We start from the raw sequence: 23,557 nt of genomic DNA on the forward strand, positions 1-23,557 counted from the left end.
TGTGGGCAGGAGCTGTGGCTGCAGGGGCTCAGAGCTCAGCCTCCTGGGATGCCACGATTCATCAGATCCCTCTCTAATTTCCAAAGCACCTCTTGGTTTAAAGGACATTTTCAAAAGGCCTCCCTAAAGATGCTCTTGCTGTAACATGGGCAGGAAGGCACCCTCTCCACCCACAGGCACAGCCACAGCCAGGGACATGGCAGCAGCCCAGCCATGGCAGCTGAGCAAAGCAGCAGCCACTTTCCAGACCTGAAGACCCCGCAACTGGTGTGAATCAGGTGGGGGGTGCTTACAAGTCTGTACATCCCACAGGACCCAGACAAGAGCCCATGGGCAACCAGGCCATCCCATCACACTGGCTCATCCCTGCTTCTGGCTAACATGGTGCTAAACACCCATTAAACACTTAACTGTTATCAACTTCCTGGTTAATCAATTGCTGTGGCTGGCAGCGATTCAGGATGAGCTGCAGGAGGGGAAGCCAGGGCACGTGTGAGCAGGGGGATGCACATACCCAGGCAGCCCTGCTAGGAGACTACCTTTTGCTCTACAAAGGTGCCCAGGAACCCCTGGCTGGGCTGACTGCCACAAGTACAAGTTATAGGAAAGGGACGTTTGCTCTGGGAGCAAAAAAATGACAGGCACAGCCCCAAGAGCAAACCAACATCACCCAGAGGAAAGATGTGTGCTCATGCAACATGGCCCACAGAAGGGGATGGGAGAAAAAGATGTCATTGAATGAGTCAGCAACAGAGATGTGAACTTCTAGGCTCCTTATCTAGCCAGCCTTTCCATCCCTTTCTGGAAGAGCCCACAAGGTGAGCATGGAAGGGCCAATGGAGGATGTGCCAGCCCCACCAACCTGGATACAGCTATTCCCAGCAAGACTGCCTTCTGCAGGGACACAGTTCAGGCAAGAGGACTCCTCACCTTTCTCAAGGCTCTTCACCCAAAACCAACCTCAGGCATCTTCCCAAGTAACAGCCGACAACCTTGTGTGCTTCCCATGGCTCCAATTCTTACACCCACCCCATCTCCCCATAGGGGATGCCCACCAGCCTGGCACGGTGCAAGGACTGTGGGCGCCACCTCCCCTGAAGGCCTCACATTCGGTTCTAGCAAGCCCAGTTGCTCACCACCCGCTGGCAGTGATGGGCACCAAGAACCACTCAGCTCCCCTGGGGGTGAGGAATTCAGTAGTCCAAGGAAATACCTCCAGGGAGCTGCGCTTCCAAGGGACAGAGGCGCAGCTAGCACAGGGGCACCTGAAATCTTGGGGGTGGATTGCACTGAGATGCGCTTCAGGATGCTCCTGCAAGTGGTGTGCCAACTAGCCGAAGGCACTAGCCCTTCCCAGCCAAGATGAGGCAGGGCGGCCCCACGGCCATCACACTCCTTGCTGCAGGGCATCCATCCCACTCCAGCCACAGCCTGCACAATCCAGCAGGGGAAGGAAGGGAGGGACCCTGCTCCCCAGGGAAGTCAGTGAAGGAGCTGCTCCTCTGCCCACTGTGAGCAAACCCACATATCCAAATTTCCCTTGCAACCTCCCTCCCTCTCACATGCACCATCCCCCTGGGCTGCATTTCTGGAGGAGCGCTTGGGCTGCAGCTGTGTCCTATTTTTCTGTAGTTGATGACCTCAACTCCTTCCCCGCACTACAGGGACGGCAGTAATGTACATCGCGTCTCGCCAGGGCTCAACTGCAATTCATCATTATTTTATCTGCTGGAATTTAATTGGATCCTATCACACTCTCCTGATACTCCCTTTTCACTTTAAACACTGCTGCAGGAAAGATAAATGTAGGCATTGCTAGGACGGAGAGCACAGCTTTGTTGGCGAACAGTGCCGGGGTTGTGGGCTCCAATCCTGTTTCCCTCTCCATGGCTGGTTAATTAGAGATACATATACTGGAGGTGCACGGCGCTCAGAACAGGGCATGTGTGTATGATTTATGTTCCTCTATAAATACACCCTAGGCCTCGTAAAATACCGTCATCCACACAACAGCACAACTTGACGGTAACGCTTGGCCTCTAATTCTGGATCTCCTTGTGGTCTTTTCACATAAATCTCCTCCTTTCCTCCCCCATCACACGCAAACTTCTTTGCCTGGATTCCTCCTGCCTGAAATTCAGCAGGGCATAAGTGAGAACCTGAGACCCTGGGAATATGTCAGAGCAATGCCCAGGCTCCACTGCAATTAAAAAATACCCAGAAAATGTAAATCTACCATGTCATGCCTGCCATCCCAGTTTGCACATCTGGGGCTGGGCGGCCCGGCCTCAGCATCCGCACTGGGTACCACTCGCATGCCCACCCCACCAGCCCAGCTCGCGCTGCACCCACATCACTTTTTCATGGGAATAAGCTGCTCCTGGGTGAACATCCCGACCCAAGCCTGGCCAAAGGGGAGCAACCGCCAGAGCCGCAGCCAAAATGGGTGGGCAGGGTAGGCGGCTCATGCCGGGGGATCAGCGAGGAAGAAGCCAAAAGGGAGTTGGGGTCATGACACAGCTGCTCCACACCACGCAGGGCTTTGGTTAAAAGGAAAGGGAAATAATTGAGGCATGAGGCTTAATTTAAAGTGCTGAGACGACAAACTCAAATGCTCATGGAAAGGAGATCAGGGGTTCTTCCTATTTTTACATTTAAAGGGAAAGGGCAGCTCTAGTGCTATTTCAGCCTTAAGAGAAACATTCTGGAGAGAAACAGCCAAAGCCTTGGCAGGGAGAAACACCTGTAGTCATTTTGCCAAGGCCAGGACTAAATCAGATGAAGTCCAATGTTACAAGCAGTAATGCAGATTCAGGACTGTGGTACTTCCAACAGCGAAAATGTTTGGGGGTTTTTGGGGTTTTTTTTGTTGTTTTTTTTTCCCAGCAGTTGGAAGGATGAGCCCTGTTTAGGGGTGGCAGATGAGAAAGAATGGACAAAGGCAGGGATGCCTGGAAAGAGACATTAAGAGACAGGTGACAATTTCTCCATCCTTCACTGCAACAAGCAAGCCTGGAAATGTCTGCCTCCAGAAGATGTAAAGTAACCAGTTAACAAAAACCTAATTTACCGGCAAAGAACTTACTTTCTCAGTTAGTCTTATCTTTCTTTTTTGCTTCTTTACAATGAATGCGGGAAACCTTTAGGGTTGCTTTCCCTTTGAAGAGCAGAAAGAGACCAAAGTGAGGAGGCAAAAAAGGGTTTTTTCTGCTTGCTTTTGCCCTGGGATATATGGCAAACTTCAGGCCTGGTCTCCCTTGAGTTTGCTGAAGATCTATTTTGTGTCTCAAATGATGTTTATAGGCGATTCTCAAACCTTAATGAATGGACTGCTGAATATTTAGCCAAGATGTCTTTTCTTCAAAGTACTAACAAGTCATTGGAGTTTGACAAGCACTAAAAATAAACAAAAGGCAAAGAGTTTTAAGCAGGCTTGACTTATTATCCCTTCCATTCACCCATGATTCAGGAAAGCATCCCTAATTCCGTGGAATAATTAACCTCTTGTTTAGATACCATTGAACTCCTAGAAACAAAGTGTGCTTAAATGCCTTCCCAAGGCGAGGGTATCCATTCCTCACTTGCTGGCTAGGAGGATGTCATCCCTTCCTTAATTTTTCACTCACCAGTGTCCTCCACACCAGGCAAAACCTAAAATCCTAACTCAAAGGATGAATTGCAATGGAAGAACCCATCGGGTCGTGGGTGGGTGACTGTGCAGGAGCCTGAAGTGCTATGAACCAGCCAGATGGACTGCAAAAAAAGATGGGGAGGAGACATCACAGGAGTGTGAATCTGAATCCCCCACACCATAAAGCAGCCTGGCTAAATGCCCTCTAACGTTAAAGCAGGTGAGCAGACCTTGAAAGCAAGACAGCTTCTTTCAAGACAAAATGCTATTCTTCCTTCTGTGAAGACACCCTGCTCATGAAAGCAAAGTCTCCTGCCTGAGACCATAGCCCCACGAAACTGCTGCCACCCACTCCCGTGCCCATGCAGCCCACAACCTCACACGTGCTCTCTGGCCAATTTGCTTTGCTTTCCAGGCATCCCTGGCAATTTTCAGGTCAAACACTCAGCTCTGTGTGGGAACTGTACGGCAGGCAGGCACACCTCAAGCTGCCCCATCCCTTTGGGGAAGAGCTGCAGAGGCTGTGCAGCTCATGACACTGGTGGTGGCAGCCACAGCACCCATTGGGAAACACAGGCGGTGTTTTTTGCTTCTGCCTCTCCCTCCTGCCCTGCAAGCTGAAACTTACTGGGGAGAAGTAAGTCCAAATGATTCAGACCCTCTCTCCAAGCCTCACCTCCGTTAGGTAAAGGCTCTGCTCTGGTGCAGGCACCTCTCCCCTGACAACCCTGCAGGAGCCATCAGGCTACCACTGCTGGCACTGTGCAGCTTCTCTGTAGGGAGTATCCCGCAGCTCATACCATCCCAAACTGCTTTAGAATGAACTAAGCCAAATTGCACTCTAAAGAATTGGGCAAGAGGGAGCTGCCGGCTGTGCCAGTTGCCGGCAGAGACGAACTGACAGGAGCCTGGACTGGCCGAGCGGCTCCAGCCAGACAAGGACATGGCCCACAAGACTTCCTATGCCCCAAGCAGATGTGGTTTTGGCTCCCAGGTGCTCACACAGCTCTGTGCCTGACCAGTGTCCCCACAGGCTGGGCTCTCTCTTTAGGACAAAGAGACTCTATTTCTTCCACGCTTTGCAACAGGGCAATGGCTCCTCCAGCCCATTTACAGCCACACATGCCCTGAGAGTGACGCCAGGCACAGGCACATCGCAGCACAGCCCTTGGACAACCAAGCAGGTGCCTGGTGTAACCGGCCTCCTGCCGGGACAAGGGTGGCTCGGCTGACCCCCAAGAAACCTCCCACATGGCTGTGATGGAGACAGAGCAGACAAGCTTGGCTACCAGCAGCAATGAGACCTCAGTGAAGGGACCCACACCAGGGAGATGTCTCTTTGCACACACATCCACCATGTTCTGCTTGAAGCAGTAGCAACGAGCTGCGCAGGCAATGGGCAAGACCGGGTCCAGGAGCAGATCCATGTGGTGAAGCCCTGGTGAGGGTCACAATCAACACCAGGGACAAGCAGCCAAGCCAGCTCCGCTGGGCAGCACTCCACCTGGCTTCTTTCCTTCCCTGAACGCAGCAGCAAGATGACAAACCTTTGCTTAAGCTGCCTCGCTAATGGCTTCTTGCAGCAGAGCCCTGCGGCAGGCACTGCTCCGGCCCTGCGGCTCCCTGGAGCCTGCACTTTGTGCCGCTGCCTGCATTCGCCTCCAGGCCAAGCGCAGATCCTCCACCAACATTTCCAGCCAGCAGCTCAGGACGGAGAGCATTTCTGCTCCTCACAAACTGCATGTTGCCAAGAGCGAGCCCCGGCAACATGGCATTCCCCCAGCATTGCCACCCAGGGCAGGAGCCAATGACTTGGGATGCTCCTTCTGCCCAAAGGCTCCACAGCCCAGGGAGCGCAGGAGGAGGGAGGGAGCCAGGGCTCATCTTCAACAGCCTCTAAATGTCACTCATGCCACCAAAGGACAAGGGAGCAGGGATGGGCACTGCTGTTAGGCTGCAAATGAGCTTTCACAGTGTGAGTGATGGAAAACAAATTTTAAAAGGATTAAATAGGAGGGAGAAGGGAAGAGCTGGCTCCATGTGGATGAGGGCAGGTCAGTGCAGAGCCCAGCAAGGCAGCTGAGCTGCCGAGCAATGCCGACTCCCTTCGGGTGCTCTTAACACTCTGGGTGGGTTTGCTTGTGGGCTTGGTGCTCCCAGCACAGGATTGCTGCGCAGCAACGGGCACACACACACTCACTGAGGGGCCAAAAACACCCTCTCGCTTAGGGATGAGGCAACTGGAGAGGGCAGAAGAGGCAGAGCTGCCTGCAGGAGACAGCTTAAGTGACAGAGCTGCAGGGAGCAAGGACAGAGAGGAAGGGAGCAGTGCACCAGCAGGGCTGGGATGGAGAGCAGGCAGGCAGGGGGATGAGGTAGCTGCCGGTCGGAACCGGGGGCGAACAGGGGCTGCAGGGGAGGAGGGGAAGCTCTCGTAGGGCTGACAGGCTCAGCTGCACGCGGGGGAGTGTGCACAGCGGGACATGGAGAAGGTGTTAGCTCGATCCTGCCTGTAAAGCGGGATGGCTTGGTGTCAGGGGGAAGCAAGAGCAGGCAGAGGGGAGGGGGAGGCAAGGCTCCGGCACGTCTGGGCCAGCTGGCTCCAGTCCAGACAACTTTCTTCAGCTTTCCAAAGCCAATTTCCTTGGAAGTGCTCCTAAAGCCTGGTGGCTCCCCTGGGGCAGCTCTGACGTTGATCCTATCCAGAATGACCCCAGGCAGCAGCCTCCCCATGCACCTGGTGGAAGCAGGGGGGAGCCCACCCCACACCCCACAAGCACCAGAAACCCGTTACCTGCCCACAGGAGAGCAAACCCAGCCATGCAGTGAGCCAGGAAGGTCCTGGGGCAGAACAGGAATGAGCAGCCCGCAAACGAAGCACGCGCCAAGGCAAGCCGCACACTCACCGAGGTGTTCTGGCACTGGATGCTGGTGCTGTTGAAGCGCAGGGCAGTGACACGGGTGGTGCTGCCGGGGATGTGGAAGATGCACTCGTAGTTGCGCTGGCCAGACTGCGGCTGAGGCAGGTTCTTGGCCGTCAGGGTAATGGGTTTCACCACGCCCACGGGGATGTAGATCTGGGTGGAGGGCAGGATCTGGGGGCAATCCTGTAAGGGGAACAAGGGGCAGGTGATGAGAGGGGAACACCACACAGCCTCCCCTGACACCCCCTCTTGGCTGGCAGGCTGGGCAACGTGCTGTGAAAATACCACCCTGAGCACATGCTTAAGTAAATCCTTATGTGCAGCCAAGCCCAAACCAGCATCTCATGGCTGCTCTGACCAATGCCCTGAAGACAGAAAAGGAGAGCACAGAGGAATCTGGTAGCAGGGCACTGCATTGTTTTCCACAGCTCGGGTTGATCCAGGTGGGAGGTGGGGAGAGAATTCAGCTATGGGACCTGCAACCTGGCACTGCGACAGCAGCCCATGTTTGGGTGAAATGACTGACAATGAGATGGGTTTTAACGCTACCATTGCAGTCAGTAGGTTTCAGAGCTAACACCCACTGGGCTGTGCACTGTCAGGCTACCCTCTCAGCCCTCCTGTTTCCCTTACAACCTCCATTCCCCTTCCTTCACGAATGGACTGAAAAGCCTTTTCCCCATTTGACACTGCAACATGCTTCTGCAGTGTTGCAGAGAACCTGCGCTGCAGCGAATTTTGCTGCTGCTGCTCTGTCTCCGGTCAGCTTGAAGCAGCATCACCTCAGACAGCCTGTCTGCAAGCTGCCCAGAAGGGAGTGCCTCCAGCCAGGGGACGCTGGTGAGTCCAAGCAGGGGAGGAAGGCAAGGGCAAGGGGCTCGGCCCCACCTTTTCAGCTCCCAGCACTCCCTGGGAGGGAGCTGTCAGGAGGGGAAAGCACTCGACTTTTAACAGCCCCAGGCTCCCAGCTGCTCAGGGGAGCCGGTGAGCCTTGTGTGCAAAGCACAGGGGAGCAGGAGGGAGCAAAAATAAATGAGCACAAGCACCAAAACAGCTCCGCAGCCACTTCGGCAATAACAGCATGATGCAATCCCATGCCAGACTTGCCGAGCCTGGTGGAGGTCTCGCACCTATGGCAGTGACTCCTGGAAGCATCAGCTTGAAATAACACCAAAGGGGGATAACGTGCACTAAAATGAGCTGCTCCGAAAACAGGAACAGCAGCAGCAGCACCGGTGGTGGATGCAGCCATCCTCCTGCTCTCACAAGGCTGCTGACAACCACGGCACGGCTGCAGGGGCAGCTCTCGCCCCAAGGCCATGGGCAGCCACGCATGGGCAACGCTGCCCAGCTGCCTCCCACTGCCCCACAGTGAGCCAGGATGGACCCTGCACAACACCGGGCTTTATCTCAGCTTGTAGGATTAATCTAACTTTCAAATGATGCAGACAGGAACAAGAAATTGTTTCATTTAGCAAGTATCAAAAAACCCAGCTTGTTTTACTCTTTAAGTTTCCTGTTCTTTGCAAGCCTCTATTCCCCAAAAGTGCAATTTTTAAGGAAAGAAACTATCCACAAAACATGCTAAACAAAATGAAAGCAGTGAGGAACAGTGGTGCAAGCCCCAACCCAGAGATGGTGACGGGGCTGGGACAGTCTGGGGACCCTTGCTGCTGCTCTGCTACCTCCCTGCTCCATATCAGGCTGCCAGCCTGGCTGGGGTGGTGGGTAAGTCCAGGCTACCCCAACTGGGCTCACTACAGATGCTCACAAGACCCATGCCGAGAAGCGCAGCGGGCACGTGCGTCCCTCTCCTTGCACAGGCAGGCAGGCAGGCTCGTTTTGCTGACTCGTGGTTTGAGACAAGTCCCCCCGTGACATCACATGCTCCGCATCTGCCGGCAGAAGTGTCTCATCCAGCAAAAATGTCAGCCTGCGCCCAAACAGGAAGCACCTGGTGCTGGTGGGCGCCCAGGGTGCCCAGAGGTGTGGGGGCACTGGGACAACTCATTTCCCCTACAGGCAATTCCAACCACTGACAAAACTCACTCTGGCACTGCCCAGCACTTATATCCCTCGGGAATGCTCTGCACAGCCCACAGAGTTCCCCATCCTGCCAAAAACAGCCCCCCCGGCAGAGCCCCAGCTCCCAGGAGCAGGGAGCTATGAAGGGATGGGACGAGCAGAAAAGCAAGACTCTGACACATGCATTGCCAAACATTGCACAACTCAGATTTTCTCCATTAAAACCGTTTTTCTAGCTGAATGAGAACATGAAAAGGGTGTCCAAGTTTGGTTGGAGAGGTAAAAGCTTTAGAGTCACCCTGAAAATGCTGCTATTTGGGTTTCTCTGGCAGCTCCCAGCTCCAGCTGCAAGGCTGTGCCATCAGCAGAGATGGGGATGAAGACAGTCTGGGGCTGGCTTTTGAGGGTCCCTCACAAAGTCCTTAGCCATTCCCATTGGTGGGAGAATGAAGAACAAACACAAGGTGAACCTGCTCAGACTGAATGAACATGCTTGGTCCCCACTGGCCAGGACCATTTCATCCTCAGCGGAAGCGCTGCATCAGCAGGCAGCAGGGACTATCACAGGAGAGCAGCTTTTTGGGATGGGAGAATCCAGCATCCATCACCAAACACTCCGCAGCCACTGCTGGGCACCGTGAGCGGGGACAGGCAAACAGCAGCTGGGGGTGCTTCATCACCCCTTCTCCACCCTTGAACTCCAGAGCAAGCCACAGAGGACGATCTCCAGAGCCCAGGGTTCAAAGCCATCGCAGCCAGTGGGCAGGAACATCCTTCCTGATGCTGCCATTCCCAGGCACATTTACATGAGTGGTGGCTCCTACCCATGCCCCATTCCTGCCCCGCCACCCCCCAGAAATCCATGCAAGCACCGCTGGCACACCCAAGACAGCACTGTGGGTTGCTTTTTGTGTTTTCCTACGTAACAGCTGCTTTCCCACACAGGAAGCCGTGGTGAACCACCCATGGGAACCATCAGGATGGAGTTAAGCGCTGCTGTTAACCCCCATCCCCGCCTCTCCTGACCAGTGCCCATTATGCTCCAACCAATGTGGACAGACCAAATCCTGCTTAAAATAACCCTCCCAGTTAGACACCCTCCCACAGAGGGGATGGGGCTGGACATCCACCATTAGCTTGTCCAGCAGTGCCACAGGCTGGCACCGCACCCCCCTCACCCGCCGCACTGCCCTGCTGGGGACCGGGACCGGATGGGGACAAGATGTCTCATTGCAGCCGGGACGCACAGGCCACAGCAGCAGCTGATCTGAGGGTGTCTCATCATCCCCACCGGGAACTGCTGAGGCCACACCAACATGCAAACAGACTGAGCCAGGCGCTCCAAACCTCAAGCCAGGCACCGCTCCAAGTCCCAGTTGGCCAAAAAGGTCTGCCAGGGAACAGCCTGCCCATGCTCAGGAGTGTCATGAGTTCCCAAGCAGCTGGTCCACAGGAGAGCTACACACATCCCAAAGACAACACACCTGAGGGGTACAGCCAGATGCTTTCAGATTCATCTGGCAGGGAAGGGGGAAAAGCCCAGCAGCCTCCCCCATGCCCTTGGCAAGGGAAGTGGGCAGACAAGAACTGCTAGGCTCCAGTGGTCTGGACACCACGTGTTGTGTTTGCAGAATCAACACCAGGGCTGGCGGGAAGCATGACCTCAACAGCAGGCTTCTGAGATGCCTGGGACACACCAATCCCTCGCCAGATTTCTTCCAGGCACAAGATGGGAGAAAAAAGCCTTTTCTCATCTTTTCGTGTTACTGAATCTCCCCTCATGGGCTGGCCTTGTTCTGGCCCATGCATCACACGCTCAAGTACCCATGAGCATGGTGCAACACCCTTGCATACAGATGATACCTCCAGGGAGGTGAGGAATGGTGCCAGAGCACAAACTTTGGCTGTTTGGTGGAAGGGACGGCGGAAAGCCACCACTGCACCATCTGATAGGCATGGAGCGCTGGCAGCAGGGATGCGGCACCGCCCAGGCAGCTGCACGCTCACCGGCAGCACAGGGGCAGGAGGGGCTGTCTGACGAGCAGAGTCTTGTTCCTGGCGCTCACCTGTTGCTGTGCAGAAATGGCAAGTACCAACCCCGCCTGCCCATGTGTGGGAGCGATGGTTGGGCTTTTCCAGCTCTGCCAATGCTCTTGGCTGAGAGGCGGCTTTGCTCATCTCTACGCCCGAAATAAGGATCACAATGAGAGCCCAACGCAGCCCTGTGCAGGGACACCACCATCTTCCACAGGTCCACCTGCTCCCGAAATCCATGAAGACTCCAAAGTGCAGCCAAGTATAAGACCCAAGCAGCTCTCTTTGCAGGCTGCAAAGCCAAAATGTTCCCCCGTAGACACAACAGCTCCCCTGGGAGAGGCAGCAGGACCAGGGGCTCTGGTTTTCCAAAAGAAAACTCTATAGAGCAGCTTGGTGGGCACTCAGTGTCCAACCAAGGTCAACCCATCCCAAGGGAGCTGGGAAGCCATGCAGGGCTCAGCCCCAGCATACAGGAAGATGTTCCTCCATTCATTCTGTCCCCAGCACAAGAGCAATGGTGCTGCTGGTGGCTGGGCAATGGTTGAGTAATGGTCCGGCTCTCCTGTCCTCTTCTGGAGAGCTTTAGCTCCTCAAATGATGAGAGAAGCAGAGGGGAGAAAGGGGAAAACAATAATTGGGGTGTCTTGGACGCAGATGGATCTGTCTGACTCCACACATGCTCCCAGCACAGCACAGAAGCAGGGGGACACAGGGAGGACAACAGCCCTGATCTAGAAGGGTGCCCAGGAGCCCACAGGCCCTCACCAAAGATGAGGGCAGACCTCAGGAGACACAAATTACAGAGGATGGACATTCGCTGCTCCTCCCAAATGGGGAGATGCAGAGGCAGACTTCCTCAGTGCCAGCCAGGACAGCAAAAACCTAGAGGGACATCTTGGCTGCTTGCCTTCACACGTGGTCTGTGAAGTGGAGACAATCCTTTCTTGTTCACCTCTGCTCTTTGGGACCAGTCCTGTCCTGGGAGGCTGATGGGACCAGAGTTCTGCTGGAGCTCAGAAACCAAATTTTATCCAAAATGATCTGGGCTACCGCTTTCTCCAGGACAATGTTCTTTTGAGCCATTCCCGTGAGGACAGCACTTGGCTTTGCTCCCAGCAACAACCATCAGGCAACAGGACCTTTAATGCTGGGCCCCTGCCCAAGCAGCTGGAAACCCAGGTAAGTTCAACCAGAGCCCACTTCCAGTACAGGGACAGGGGAGAAACTGTCCTCCCCAAAACTCTCCCTTCCAGACCCAAATCATCATTTACTGCTGAGCCAGCAGTTGCTGGCCAGACCTCCAGACCCAACCCAAGCAGCCACCGATGCCACCACAGGCTAGGGACGCCGGGACCTCTGGCAAGCACCCTGCCAGCAACAGGTTTCCCCGGTGGGTGGCACAGATGCAGCGCAGGATGAAACCCCACAAAAGAACATGTTTCTTAGCAAAGCATTTGAGACGAAGAAGGCACAAGGTACAGTAAAATGGTTTGCTTTACGGATTTCAACCTTCCCCTCTCTGAAAAGAAGTTGTTCTGCAATGACAGTTCAAGCTTGCTCCCTTCAAAAACATCAAAGGAAAATGCTTTAGTGTCTCTGCCTTTGTTTTTACCTTCATTCAGCCTAAAGTGTTCTCGGCTGTGCCCCATTTCCCAAGCAGCCCCTCCACAGCGGCACTCCTCACCAACGCAGCCTCTCCCCACTGGCATGCAGTCCCAGCAGCGCTTCCCACTCCTCCCTCACTGTTCCCCGGGTAGACCCAGCACCCCAGGCAAGGTGGTAGGCAATGTTCCCAAAGCAGTTTGTCCTTCTCCACCCTTCCCCATAGGGCAGGGGGTCATGACAGGACTGGGACAGGAGAGGGGAGCCAGCTCACGTTGCCTTACCTCGGAGAGCTTGACGCGTCCCTCCAGGAAGGAGCAGTCAGCAGCGTTGTGGGTGCAGATGTGACGGTACTTGCACCAGTGGCAGGGGAAGGAGCCGTTCACGCAGGACAGGCAGCTGCAGAGAGAGAAGTTGGCAGCATTAGGGCCATTGCAAGGCAAGGTCCACCAGGGCACTTCTCAGGATGCTTCCGTGGGACAGCATCCATAGGTGATCCTGTATCTCTGACCCCTCAAGCACAGGGCAAGGGCTGTGCGCCAGCAGGCTGGGAAGGGGAGATGACTGCACACCCTGGACCCCCAGGCTTTGCCCACAGCAGGGCAAGGGGAAATGGCCTTTCCAGCACGGCAAGGCTTGTGCCCCAGCCAGGCCAGCCACAGTCCCTCCTCCGCTTGGCAAGCTGACCCTGCCTGCCCCACTCCTGGGGTAGGGCCGAGCTCCAGACTTTGGAAGCTTTATTTGGGTTTGCTGAAAGGCGATTTTAGCAAGAGGCAGCAGAACAAGGGCTCTGCACCGCAGGGAAACAGGGGAGAAAGGGCCAGATTAATGCATGCTCATTGAGAGGAAAATTATAACTGGCAAAAGGTTGGGTCAGATTAACATTTCGGGACTGTAGCGCCTTTCAGCTGCTCACAATAGGTTGTGTGTGACCCCCTCCCTCGGCCCCCCTCATCCTCAGCCCTCCGCGGCCGCGCGTGCGTGTGTGTGCTTCCACCCCCTCCCTCCAGCCCACAACGTTTCCATCGCTCTCCCCAGCCTCCTCTCCAGGCTCTTTGTGTGGTGGGATTGTGCATGCCCCCCTCTCCCTGCCTCTCCTGGTGGATGCACTGGGGTATCCAGGGATGCTGGGGGCACCCGGGGATGCCAGGAGCCAGTGCTCTGCTCTGCACCCCTCTTCCTGAAGAAATGAGCCCCAAGGACCTGGTGCCTTTTCCACACACAGGAGCGGAGATACAGAGTCCCCTCCTTGTGCAGCCATCCACATGAGCAGCACGCCAACAGCCTGTCCCCTTGCTAACTGTCCTCAAAAGCACGCCTTCCCAGCACCATGAGGTATTCCTGTTTGCAAGCACAGGGGACCCGGCAAGCACCCCAGCCAGAGGGCAGCTTTCAGCGCCCCCACCCTCTGGGTATGGAAAGGGCTGAGCCCTCCCTGCCATACTGTCCCAGAGCAGCAGCAAGGTCCCACGTTAATGTAGCTAGTCTTCAGAGGGCAGGTCTGCACCAGGCATGTCCTGTGCAGCCCAAGCTGCCCTCCCAAGGAGGAGACAGGAGAGATACTGAAGCATAAGCTCAAAAGCAAGAAAAAGAATCAGCCTTGTTTTAAGAAAAAAAAAAAGAGGGGCAAGGGTGAAAAGCAGCAGCACCATTTTTCTCCCTAGAAGGCTCATACCTGCCTCACTGACCTGAGCACGAACAGGATCAGGCCCAAAGCAATTATATTTACACAAAGGCAGGATCTTCTGAACACAGCTTTGGCAGAAGGCAGGCAGCCCTGCCCAGCCTGATCCCGCTCCTACATCACATGCTACCTCTCTGCCTCTACCTGCCAAGAAACGACAAGGAAAACACAGCATCACTGTGCGAGGTAGCAGAAAGAAAACCTTCCTGGAGAGATGGATCTTTGGGTGGCAGGGCCCAGCATGCTGAATCCCTTGCCCCCAGCAGATTGCCACTTTGGAGGTGTGGGGACAGCACAGGAGGCAGCCACAGCAGCAGGCAGCACAAGGTGTGGGTAGCACAAGGTACAAATGCACACCTAGGGCTTCACAGGGCCACCACTCCCTGCCTGCCCCAGGGTTTCTCACACCATTACATACATATACAGCAAGAGCTTCCCAAATCCATGCGCGCACTACTCTAAGGAAATATTTAATTAAGCTGCTTGCAAAGGGGGCTGGAAGTCATTTCCATGTTTCGCTCACATTTTCACTTCCAAATGAACAGCCCTTTTAGCTTTACCCACAAATATGCTAATTGAGATGTTCCTTATGCAAATATATGCAATTTTATTTCAGCTGCAGAGATTCAACTTAAAAGCAGAGCCATAGCCTCCTATCTCTGGTTGCTTTGATGGAGGGAGGTGCAAAGGGTGGGGGGAGCGGGGGACATAAAGCAAAAGGACCACTCCTGCCCTCCCAATAAGGGCTCAAGCAGCAACCAACTGGTGGGCAGGCAAATCCAAGATGCAGAGGCAGCAGGGCAGGGAAAGCAGGGGTTAATCCTCATGGAAGTTGAGCAGCCACAGGGAGGTTATTTAAGAGAGGAGTGTGGTCCAAGCAATTGCAAGCCATATGCTGGGGCATAACCACCAGCCCTACCATGAAATTGGCCCTCCACAAAGGAGAGATTTTCCAGCCACAAGGTCTTTCAGGGTCTACAGAAAGACTCTCCAGTCCCCTCTCCACCACCTCAAAGCAGTCAGGTGCAGCACCTGGCACAGCCCTGCCCCAGGCATCCTGGCCCCTGGAGCTGCAGCTCCGCTCTGCAGTTCTTCAGGGTCAAAGCCAAATCTTGGCTCTTTTGGGATGTTCCTCACCCAAGGGTCTCCTTTATCATTTAACTACTGCAGGTCCCAGCTGATCTCCTGGTCTCTGCTTGGCAAAGGACCTAAAGCACCTCAGGTTATCCTCCACATATGCCCCGAGGTGCCTGGTTATCCCACTCCTACTTCAGCCCTCTCAGCTGCTTCTAACTTAACTGAGGTATTTTTAAAGCCCCATCCCCAGAGACTGTTTTCACACCCTTCCTTCTGCTGAGGTTCTCCATCTCCATCTGCCATAAGGACATCAAACACCACCATAAGAGCACTCACCACCACACATCTCCCTCCACAGCATCTCTGTTGCATTTAGAGCCCATCTGGGTCAGCACCTCCCAGCTGGCCAAAGACTCTGCGAAGTGGCGAGCAAGCCAGCGCCCGGGTGCCAGTAACATGGTGAAAACCCGTTTCCAGCCTGACTAGGTCCTGCGGGCCTCAGCATGTCCATTTGACCACCCCAGCTCCCTGCAAGGCTGCCCAACCCAGGGCAGGAGCCAAGGGAGGGCTTCCCAGCTGCAGGTCAGGCTGGGCAACGCGGCCGGGGCCATATCCCCAGTGTGTCCGTGTGACGCTGCTGTCTGTTCCCAGCACTAGAGCAGGTTGCTCGGCAGCATGATGCCATCTGTGCCGTCTCTCTCCTTCCCACGGTCAGGCACTCTTCCCTCATCACTTCTTGCCTAAGAGGCTTTCATCACTCCTGATAATTAGAGGGAGGTTCTCCTTCATGTGTTGAATTCCCCCCCTCCCCGAAGCGTGCCAGGAGTGCGAGAAGCCCAGCCAGGCAGAAATTGGAGGCTGGGGGTGCAGCACAGACACTGACCCACAACTTGCTCTCCTTCTGCCTCCACCCCAGCCCTGACAGGAGCCAGGTGGAGAAGCCCAGTCTGGGCAGGGGGAAGGGTGTCAGACCCACCGGCAGCACCCCTTCCCTTCCAACATCCTCATGCAAGAGGAGTGGCATCAACCTCAGACCCGCATTTCAGGATCACTTCGTGCAAAAAGTGCCCCATCCCAAAACAAGTCCAGGCTCACTGCCTGTCTGCAACCTCTTCCAGAAAGAGCAGGGAGCCCTGCAGGGAGTTGGGCAGCTGTGTCCATGTCTGAATAACCCAGAGGCAAAACTGGAGCCTCCCCACAGCCTCAACACTTGCCTCTGACTCACTACATAACGGGTCAAGACCTCCCAATGCTGCTCCCCTCCACTTTCCAGAGCAATCCCAAACTTGCTGAGGCTGAGCTAGGGAAACACCTGACATGGCTGCAGAAAAACAGCAGTGCGGAGAGGGCAGCAGGGCAGTGAAAGAGCGTCTCAGAGCTGGGCGCATCTCTGGGGTGGGTGCAGGGCCACAAGCATTCTGCAGGGGTGGCTTCAGGGACCAGTTCCTTGCTGGGCACATGGGCAGCTCTGAAGGCACCTCTGGCTGCAGCTGTCTCAACACCTGATCAGAAGGAATGCTGCAGCTGATGAGAAGCATTGGAAAGCCAGCAGCACCAGACCCGGGCACCCCACTCAGTCTCCTTCCCGTGCTCCCAGCCCCAGGCATGCCATGCGCAGAGGACGCGTCCGTTCCCTTCTCTGATCTCCAGCCCGAAGGATTCAAGAGCTCTTCAGTGCACCAAGTGGGGAAGGCAGAAAACAAAACCAGCCTCCACAGGGGTGAGATAAGCCTGAGCAGCAAACACGAAAGGGACGGGGGGTATGAGTGTTGCACACGCGCATGCACTCACGCACACACACACGCTGAAGCTATTTCCTTGGAGCAGCACATTCCTGGAGGAAGAATACGGAGCAAAGGGCAGGGAAGAGGGACGTGGGCAAGTTCAACAGCACCAAGAGCAGAGATGGGGAAGTCCATTGAGAAGGGAAATGATAAACATGGTGCTGATGGAAACAGCACACGTGCACGCACAGCACAGCCCACTTGCAAGTACTCCAACTGCTCCTCAGACCTCCTCTTGGCAAGGAGGATGCATCCTTAGAAAACACTCAGCTCTGGCATAGCCTGCATCTGGAGCAGCAGCTGTCATGGATGAGGGGCTGAACTGCAGTGCTTTGGTCTTTATATCCATCTCTCTGCCCCAGGGAGGGGGGGAAAATCCTGAAGAGCAACAGGAACAGTTAGTGACTCCCAAGCCCCTACACAGACCTTCAGGCAGCGCTGCCCTTCACAACTGTTGCCCACACCCGAAGCCAGAAGAGTCATAGGGTGAGAGATCAGCTCTCGTCTCCCTCCATCCTGCCCATCTCAATCCATTTCTGCCCTTCCTTTCATGCCTCAGGCATGAAAGCATCAGGCTGATGCTTTTCTGTCTCTGCTGGGTTTTGCCAAGGGTCTTACTCTCAGAGTAGGGACTGGGCACGCACACCTGCTGCATGGTGGTCCAGGGCATCCACCATCACACTGGCTGGAGGATGCAGAATCAGGCCGATTTTCAAGATGGCCAGAAACATGTAATTCACCTGAAACACCTTCAGCCTCCCCCCCTCACTGAAACACAACACCAGGTGCACCAGCTCTCCTCCTTCACGATAAACATGACATAAACCAGGTTATCCCGAGTGGTGTCTGGGGCCATCCTACAGGATTTTCCACCTGCCCAGCCCAGGAGTACGCAGGGATCTGTTACTGTCTCGCAGCCCAGTCATGCTCAGATACATTCACTCTACCACTTGCAGCCATCTGTCCATCTCTTTGAAAAGAAAGCAGCTGTAAACAGCTGTAAACAAGCACCACTGGGCCAGTGGGGAAGCAACTACGCTGTGTGCAGGCAGCCCAGGCCATTGCCCGTAAGAAGGGCTGCAGCAAGGAGCCCAGAGACACAAGGGTTGGCATCAGCCCACAGGTGCCACCAGGTGCCTTGACCATCAGAGCAGGCCAGCCCTGCTCCCAGCCGCTGGGGCCATGCACTAAAGTCCCATTTACTTAATGAAGGCTTATAGGGAAAGCCTGACCTGTGGGACAGATGAACAGCAGAGTCACATCTCTCTGGCCAAGAGGAGCTAGAGCCACTTGGCACGTCTGCCCCTTGCTCCAGCTTCAGAGAAATTCAACACTCTGCAGCTGATGGGATCCGGGTGTCACAACCATCACCACAGCAAGGCACAGACACAATGCTGGTACCAACATGACCACCTCCCGGATCAGACACAGCGCAGGCATGCACCAGCACAGGTTTCCAGGCTGCTCGGATCCCATCGCGGCATCAGACCTGCTGACCTGTGATTTTCCCCCCTCTCCAAAGAGCCAAACCACAACAGGAGTTAAGGATCACTTTCCAGAGGAGAAACTCAGAGAGCAAACATGGATATAGTGGGAAGAAATACATCTTGGTATTCCCTGGAATTGCTTGCTGGCTTTCCGTGAGGAAACCCCACTCACCCACCTCGCCAGCGAGCGTGGGCTCTGCTGACGGAGGCAGGCAGGGAGCCTGGTGTTATGTCTTTATCTTGAAAGGGGACTCATTTCCCCATGAATGCTTTGAAGAGGGAGTTTAATGCTGACAAAGATGACCTCAACAACTGTCAGCACACGAGCTGGACAGGGCTGATTCATTAGACGATCAAAGGCACTGAGCAGTCTTTAAATGCCTGCGCTTGATCGATGCCCCATAGGAAACCCCCAAGGGAACCCACCCTGGTCCCTGCCATGAGGTTTTCCATCCCATCCTCCACCACAGGAACCACAGCCTGCCCCCAGGAGCTGAGCCTGGGTGTTCCCTCTCCATGGTTGTTCCCTCTCCATGGGCTGGCAGCAACCCTCAGCCATCCACACCCCTCTTTGTAAGGGATCCATTTTTCTGCATCGACCTCCAGGTTTCCACTCCCCCATTCAATGCACCTGTCACAGCTCAGCTAGAAATATGCCCTGCCTGATGCACAAACCTTCAGGAGCAAGATGCCCAAAAGAAGCCACAGCCTGGAAACACCTGCCTAAGCCCCACAGGAGCCCCGAGGCTGTCGGGGTACAGTACTCCAAGCTGGGACCCCCAGAAGCTTGCCAGGTGACCCTGCTGGAGCAAGGAATGGAATCCAAGAGAGGCTGCAAGTCCCAGACCAGGGGTCCCATGGACCTTGCACAGAGGAATACCCCGGGAGCCAGCAATGCTGGTCTGCGATGGAGACAGTCCTGTTGCATCAGGTGACACTATAAAGCCCTGCAATAACAGGCAGGACAGCAACAAGGCTCTACCTGGAAGGTAGCCCCTCAGCCTTGACTGTCACAAACCAAATATACAGGCAGCACAACCTCCTCTGTATCCCTCCTTCCCTGTAGGAGAAGGGGTTAGACGTATCTTCCCTTTTGCAACCCCTCCCTGGGCCAGGGTGGTTCCAGAAGTCTTTGAAAACATACAGGAAGAAGAGTTTTACAGGGTGGTGAGAAAGAAGAGAGCCAGGGTGCTCGCACAGCAGCAGGACCAGCCCCACAGCCTCCAAAAGGGCTTTAGCGGCGTGATTTGCTGATGCCTTTCCAGGCATCTGCTGAAAATAAGAAGGGTCAGACTCTCCCCTGTGTACACAGTGGAGTTGTGTCCCTGGAGCTACTCCAGCTTACATGAGCTGCGTTATAATCCAGCCATCTGAAAAATCTCACCTAAACTTTTCATCCTCAGCTGAGAAATGATTCAACACGCAGGCCTCTGGCTCCCAACCTAAGCAAAGCCACCCAAATATAAAAGAAAACATAATGCATGGTGATCAGAGACCTCCACAGGAAAAACATTAGCCTCGTGGAAAAGCATATTGTTCCTAATACAGAATTTATCAGGCTGACGTATAGATTTTCCTCCACAAAATATGAAACCTGGATCTGAAAGGCTATTAACTCTGAAGAGATCCATTAAAGTTGCCTGTCTGCAAATGGTATTTAAAAGTATTGCATCATCCTAGGTATTGTCATGCTTTTTGGCTATGACTCGACTGCAGGTCACATAGTTAAAACTGCCTCCAAACCCTAAAATTCTTGACGTAAAAAAAATAATAATAATGTTCACTAGCCTAGAACATGGACTTTTCTATCAGCTCCAACCAGAGACTATAAATATTAATGCATCCATAATTAGCCTTTTTAAATAATGCATCCAAAATTAAACATCAACGCAGTAATAAATCAGTCAGGGCTCTTTGTTGTAGGTTTGCTGGGGGGAGGCGGTGTTGGGTTTTTTTTTCCCCTCCTGTGTCAGGCACATAAAATAAAATGCCAATTCCCTCACCACCTCTTCCCGCTGGACCAAAATGCTGGAGCCCCAATTGGAACAAATCCGATGCCATTTGTACTTAAAAGTCTTCTTTCTTTCATTTAGAAAAATAAGTCACATCTGCCTTTTGATTTGCAAAATAATGACATGCAGCCAGCCTGAGCCAAAGCTGAGCTAATATTATTGAAACCACACGACGTGAAGGGAGACAAAGCTCATCTCAGGAGTCAAGGTGAGGGAGAAAGTCAAGTTTGCAAACTCTCTCCTCCCTCACCAGCACAGTACTCGCAGGAGCCAAGGCACACTCCCTGTGCAAAGAGCGGGCAGGGCAGAAATCCCTGTGATGCACAGGGTTTGCAGGGGCTCTCCTCTGACACATTCCTCTCAGAACTCACTGCAGGTACCTAGTCAGGGCACCCACATCTCACCTGCTTTTCCCTTATCAAAGAGGAAAACCCAATTCTCATTTGCCGAACAGGCTTTGGAGGATCCATCTGCAGCAGAGCCCCCCTCCCGAAGCCAGCTTACTTTGCAAACAGCCATCCAAAAGAGATCACTCTGCATTTGCTTATCTATAATTACTGATCAGCCAGAGCACTGCCATCCATGGGAAGTTTCTGCCAGGGTAATGAAATCACTTGCATTCTTGAGCTCCAAGTTCTTTGCCCAAACACACCCCAGCATCTTCTCCGGCATTCCCACAGCAGAGCCATCTCCCCACCACTCAAGCTTACTGTCTGCGGCTCCTCATGAAGAGCTTGCTGTTAGAGGCTTTAGACAACCTGCTTAGACAGCACATCAATAATCCGTACCTTCTCTATTTTATCACATGCATATCTCAAACTGCCTAAAAACCCCTACGTGGAGTAGATTTCAAGGCACTCTGACAAGAAAGCAAATTCACAATTACTTCCAGTTAGGAAATGCTTTGGTAAACACCTCAGGACATGCAGCATGTTCCATCCCATGTTGCTGTAACTTTCCAGCTTGCTCTCCAGCAAGCCTGAGAAGCAGGTACCATTGCAGGAAATCACAAGCTTCTCCTTTTGCATCTCCAAGTCACTCCTATTAACTGTTTCCAGGAATAACAAGATGCTTGGCATTTTCGATCGCATGGACTGCTACAGTCTGCAATGCAGTAAACTTGTATTTTCTTACAAAGCTTTGCCAAACCCAAAGCTCTGTTTTTAAGTGAAGTCCTGCCCTGATGCTACCCGTTCCCAGATACCCAAACTGACTGTGGGTGCTCTGGTCGCTGGCCCAGTTTACAAGAGCAAAAGGAGGAGGTTTCCCACTGCAAATACCACTATACACGACTGCCCTTTCCTCTTGTAACATCAGCACCCACAAAGCTGAGATCTCTCTCTCCCAGTCTCACATTGCCCCACCAATCTGTTCCCGAAGCACTCTGGTGAAGGCCAGGCCACTTACGACTGATGGACACTGCAGTTGTAGAAAACAAAATCCACGGAGGCAAACTTCTTCCCCGTCTCCTTAGATTTCAGGTAGAGCTTCACCACTCGTTTGTCGCCTGGGAGAGACCCAGGTAGAAAAAGGCATTAGAAAGCATACAGTACACAGCCCAGCATTCACCCCAAGACTTGTGATGGGCTGGAGAGAGCTGGGCATCACCATTCAGCCCAGTTAACTAATAAAATCCCCCGAATCTGGCAATCAAAAGAGTGTTCACCCACCCCCACTCAGCCACTAAACAGGCCAGCAAACCCCAGTACAGCTCTGAGCTCCTACAGCTAACTGCAACCTGCTGGCAAAACCAGCACACAGGTGCCTTGGGGTGTAACTGGTGGTCCCAAAGGGGAGCTTAACAGTTCTGGTCTCAGCAGAATGTCCTAGAGCCCATGGGCAGCTACAGCACATCTGCCCAGGAATGGTCCATAAGTGGGAACAAGGCCAGGGTGCCCAGGACTGGTGCTCAGACCAACACAGAGTCACCAAGTAGATATGCCCCTGGCTTGGAGGAAAGCAAGGACCAGTCCTCCACGAGCAGCCTTGTCCTTTTCCCCCTACACCCTGAGAACCCAACTCAGGTACTGCCTGGGAGCTGGGAACCACTGTCACAGTAGGACTGTCCTCCTCCACATCTGGCTGTGGGGCAACAAGGGGAAAAAGGTTTGTCTCAGGCTTTCTTCCCCACCCCAGGGCACAAGCTCACCACGGCCTCTGGTGATAGGGATGACGTCCTTGGCAGAGGGAGAGCTGCAGTAGATCTTCCCATCTTCAATGCGGCTCTCAGACTCAGTGAAGTCTTCAAAGGAGCAGTTGACTCCCGCTGAGAGGTCTGGGACGTTCCATGCCTGCAGGACCAGCTGTGGAGGATAGGCAAGAGCATCAATACAGGAAACTAGCAAAAAAGACTCCTCCATGTCTGCTGTGTTTAAGTCCAGCCAACAGAAAAGACATGGGGTGCAATTCCTTCTCCACCACCCACATGTGGTGGGGAGACCTGCTCTGGGTTTTTGCAAGTGAGCCCCATCCACAGTCCTCCCCACTCAAGCACGGAGAGAGGATGTAAATGGGTTAAAAGACAGAATGACTCACAGCTTCCTGTCCTCTGCCCTCTCCTTACCACAAGCCATTACACCTCACCTCTACAGAGACCAAGCACAGCGTCAGGCTAGAGTGTTTCACAGAAAGGCATCCACTCTGGCAGAGCCGACGAGGGGAGGAATCCACCTCTTCCCTCGCAAAGTCATTCCTGGGGTCAGCAGTTCTCACTTTACAAAACGCTTGCCTTATTTCTAATTTGAATTTTTCGCAGCTTCCAGCCATTAATTCTTGTTATGCCTTTCCTTGATAGATTAAAAAGCCCTTTAGTCCCTGATATTTGCTCCTTGTAAAGGCACTTATACTCTGTAATCAAGTCACCTCTTAATCTTCTTTTTGATAAGCTAAGCAGATTGAGCTCTGGAAGTCTCTCACTGCAAGGCATTTTCTCCAGCCTTCAACTCGTTTACATGATGTTTACGGGAGGTTTTTAGCCTCCCCCTTTCAAAGCTGGGCTCCATCCCAAGCACAGCATCCCTGTGTCAACCATACCAGACCTCCGCGCACCATCCTGACATCAGTCAGGGCAATAACCACCCGAGAGGTGAAAACGCTGCCCAGCTCCCAGCTTTGCCTGAGGAGCGTCAAGAGCCCCACAGCAAGGGCTCAGTGCCAGCACCGTTTCCCAGGATGCTGGGTGAATGCTTGCCTTTTCCCTCCATATCTAACTTTAGACTCGGCAATATCAAACCCAACTTTCTCTGCTAAACCAGCCCCACTCAGACCCAACTGCTCTGAAGGAAATCTCACCCC

General features: G+C 53.8%; 1 protein-coding gene across 2 annotated transcripts in view; it reads right to left on the reverse strand.

Annotated features, from left to right (window-relative positions):
* Positions 1-23,557, reverse strand: part of PLXNA1 (plexin A1) — a 121,844-nt gene that overhangs the window by 41,329 nt on the left and 56,958 nt on the right. For both annotated transcript variants that reach the window (XM_075096000.1, XM_075096001.1), the window contains exons 7-10: positions 22,413-22,566; positions 21,671-21,770; positions 12,504-12,618; positions 6,538-6,738 (exon numbers count right to left, since the gene is read on the reverse strand). In XM_075096000.1, the coding sequence (XP_074952101.1) occupies positions 6,538-6,738; positions 12,504-12,618; positions 21,671-21,770; positions 22,413-22,566 (570 nt within the window). The remainder of the gene's footprint in view (positions 1-6,537; positions 6,739-12,503; positions 12,619-21,670; positions 21,771-22,412; positions 22,567-23,557) is intronic.

Source organism: Phalacrocorax aristotelis, chromosome 6, assembly GCF_949628215.1.
Source record: "Phalacrocorax aristotelis chromosome 6, bGulAri2.1, whole genome shotgun sequence".
Lineage (NCBI taxonomy): Eukaryota > Metazoa > Chordata > Aves > Suliformes > Phalacrocoracidae > Phalacrocorax > Phalacrocorax aristotelis.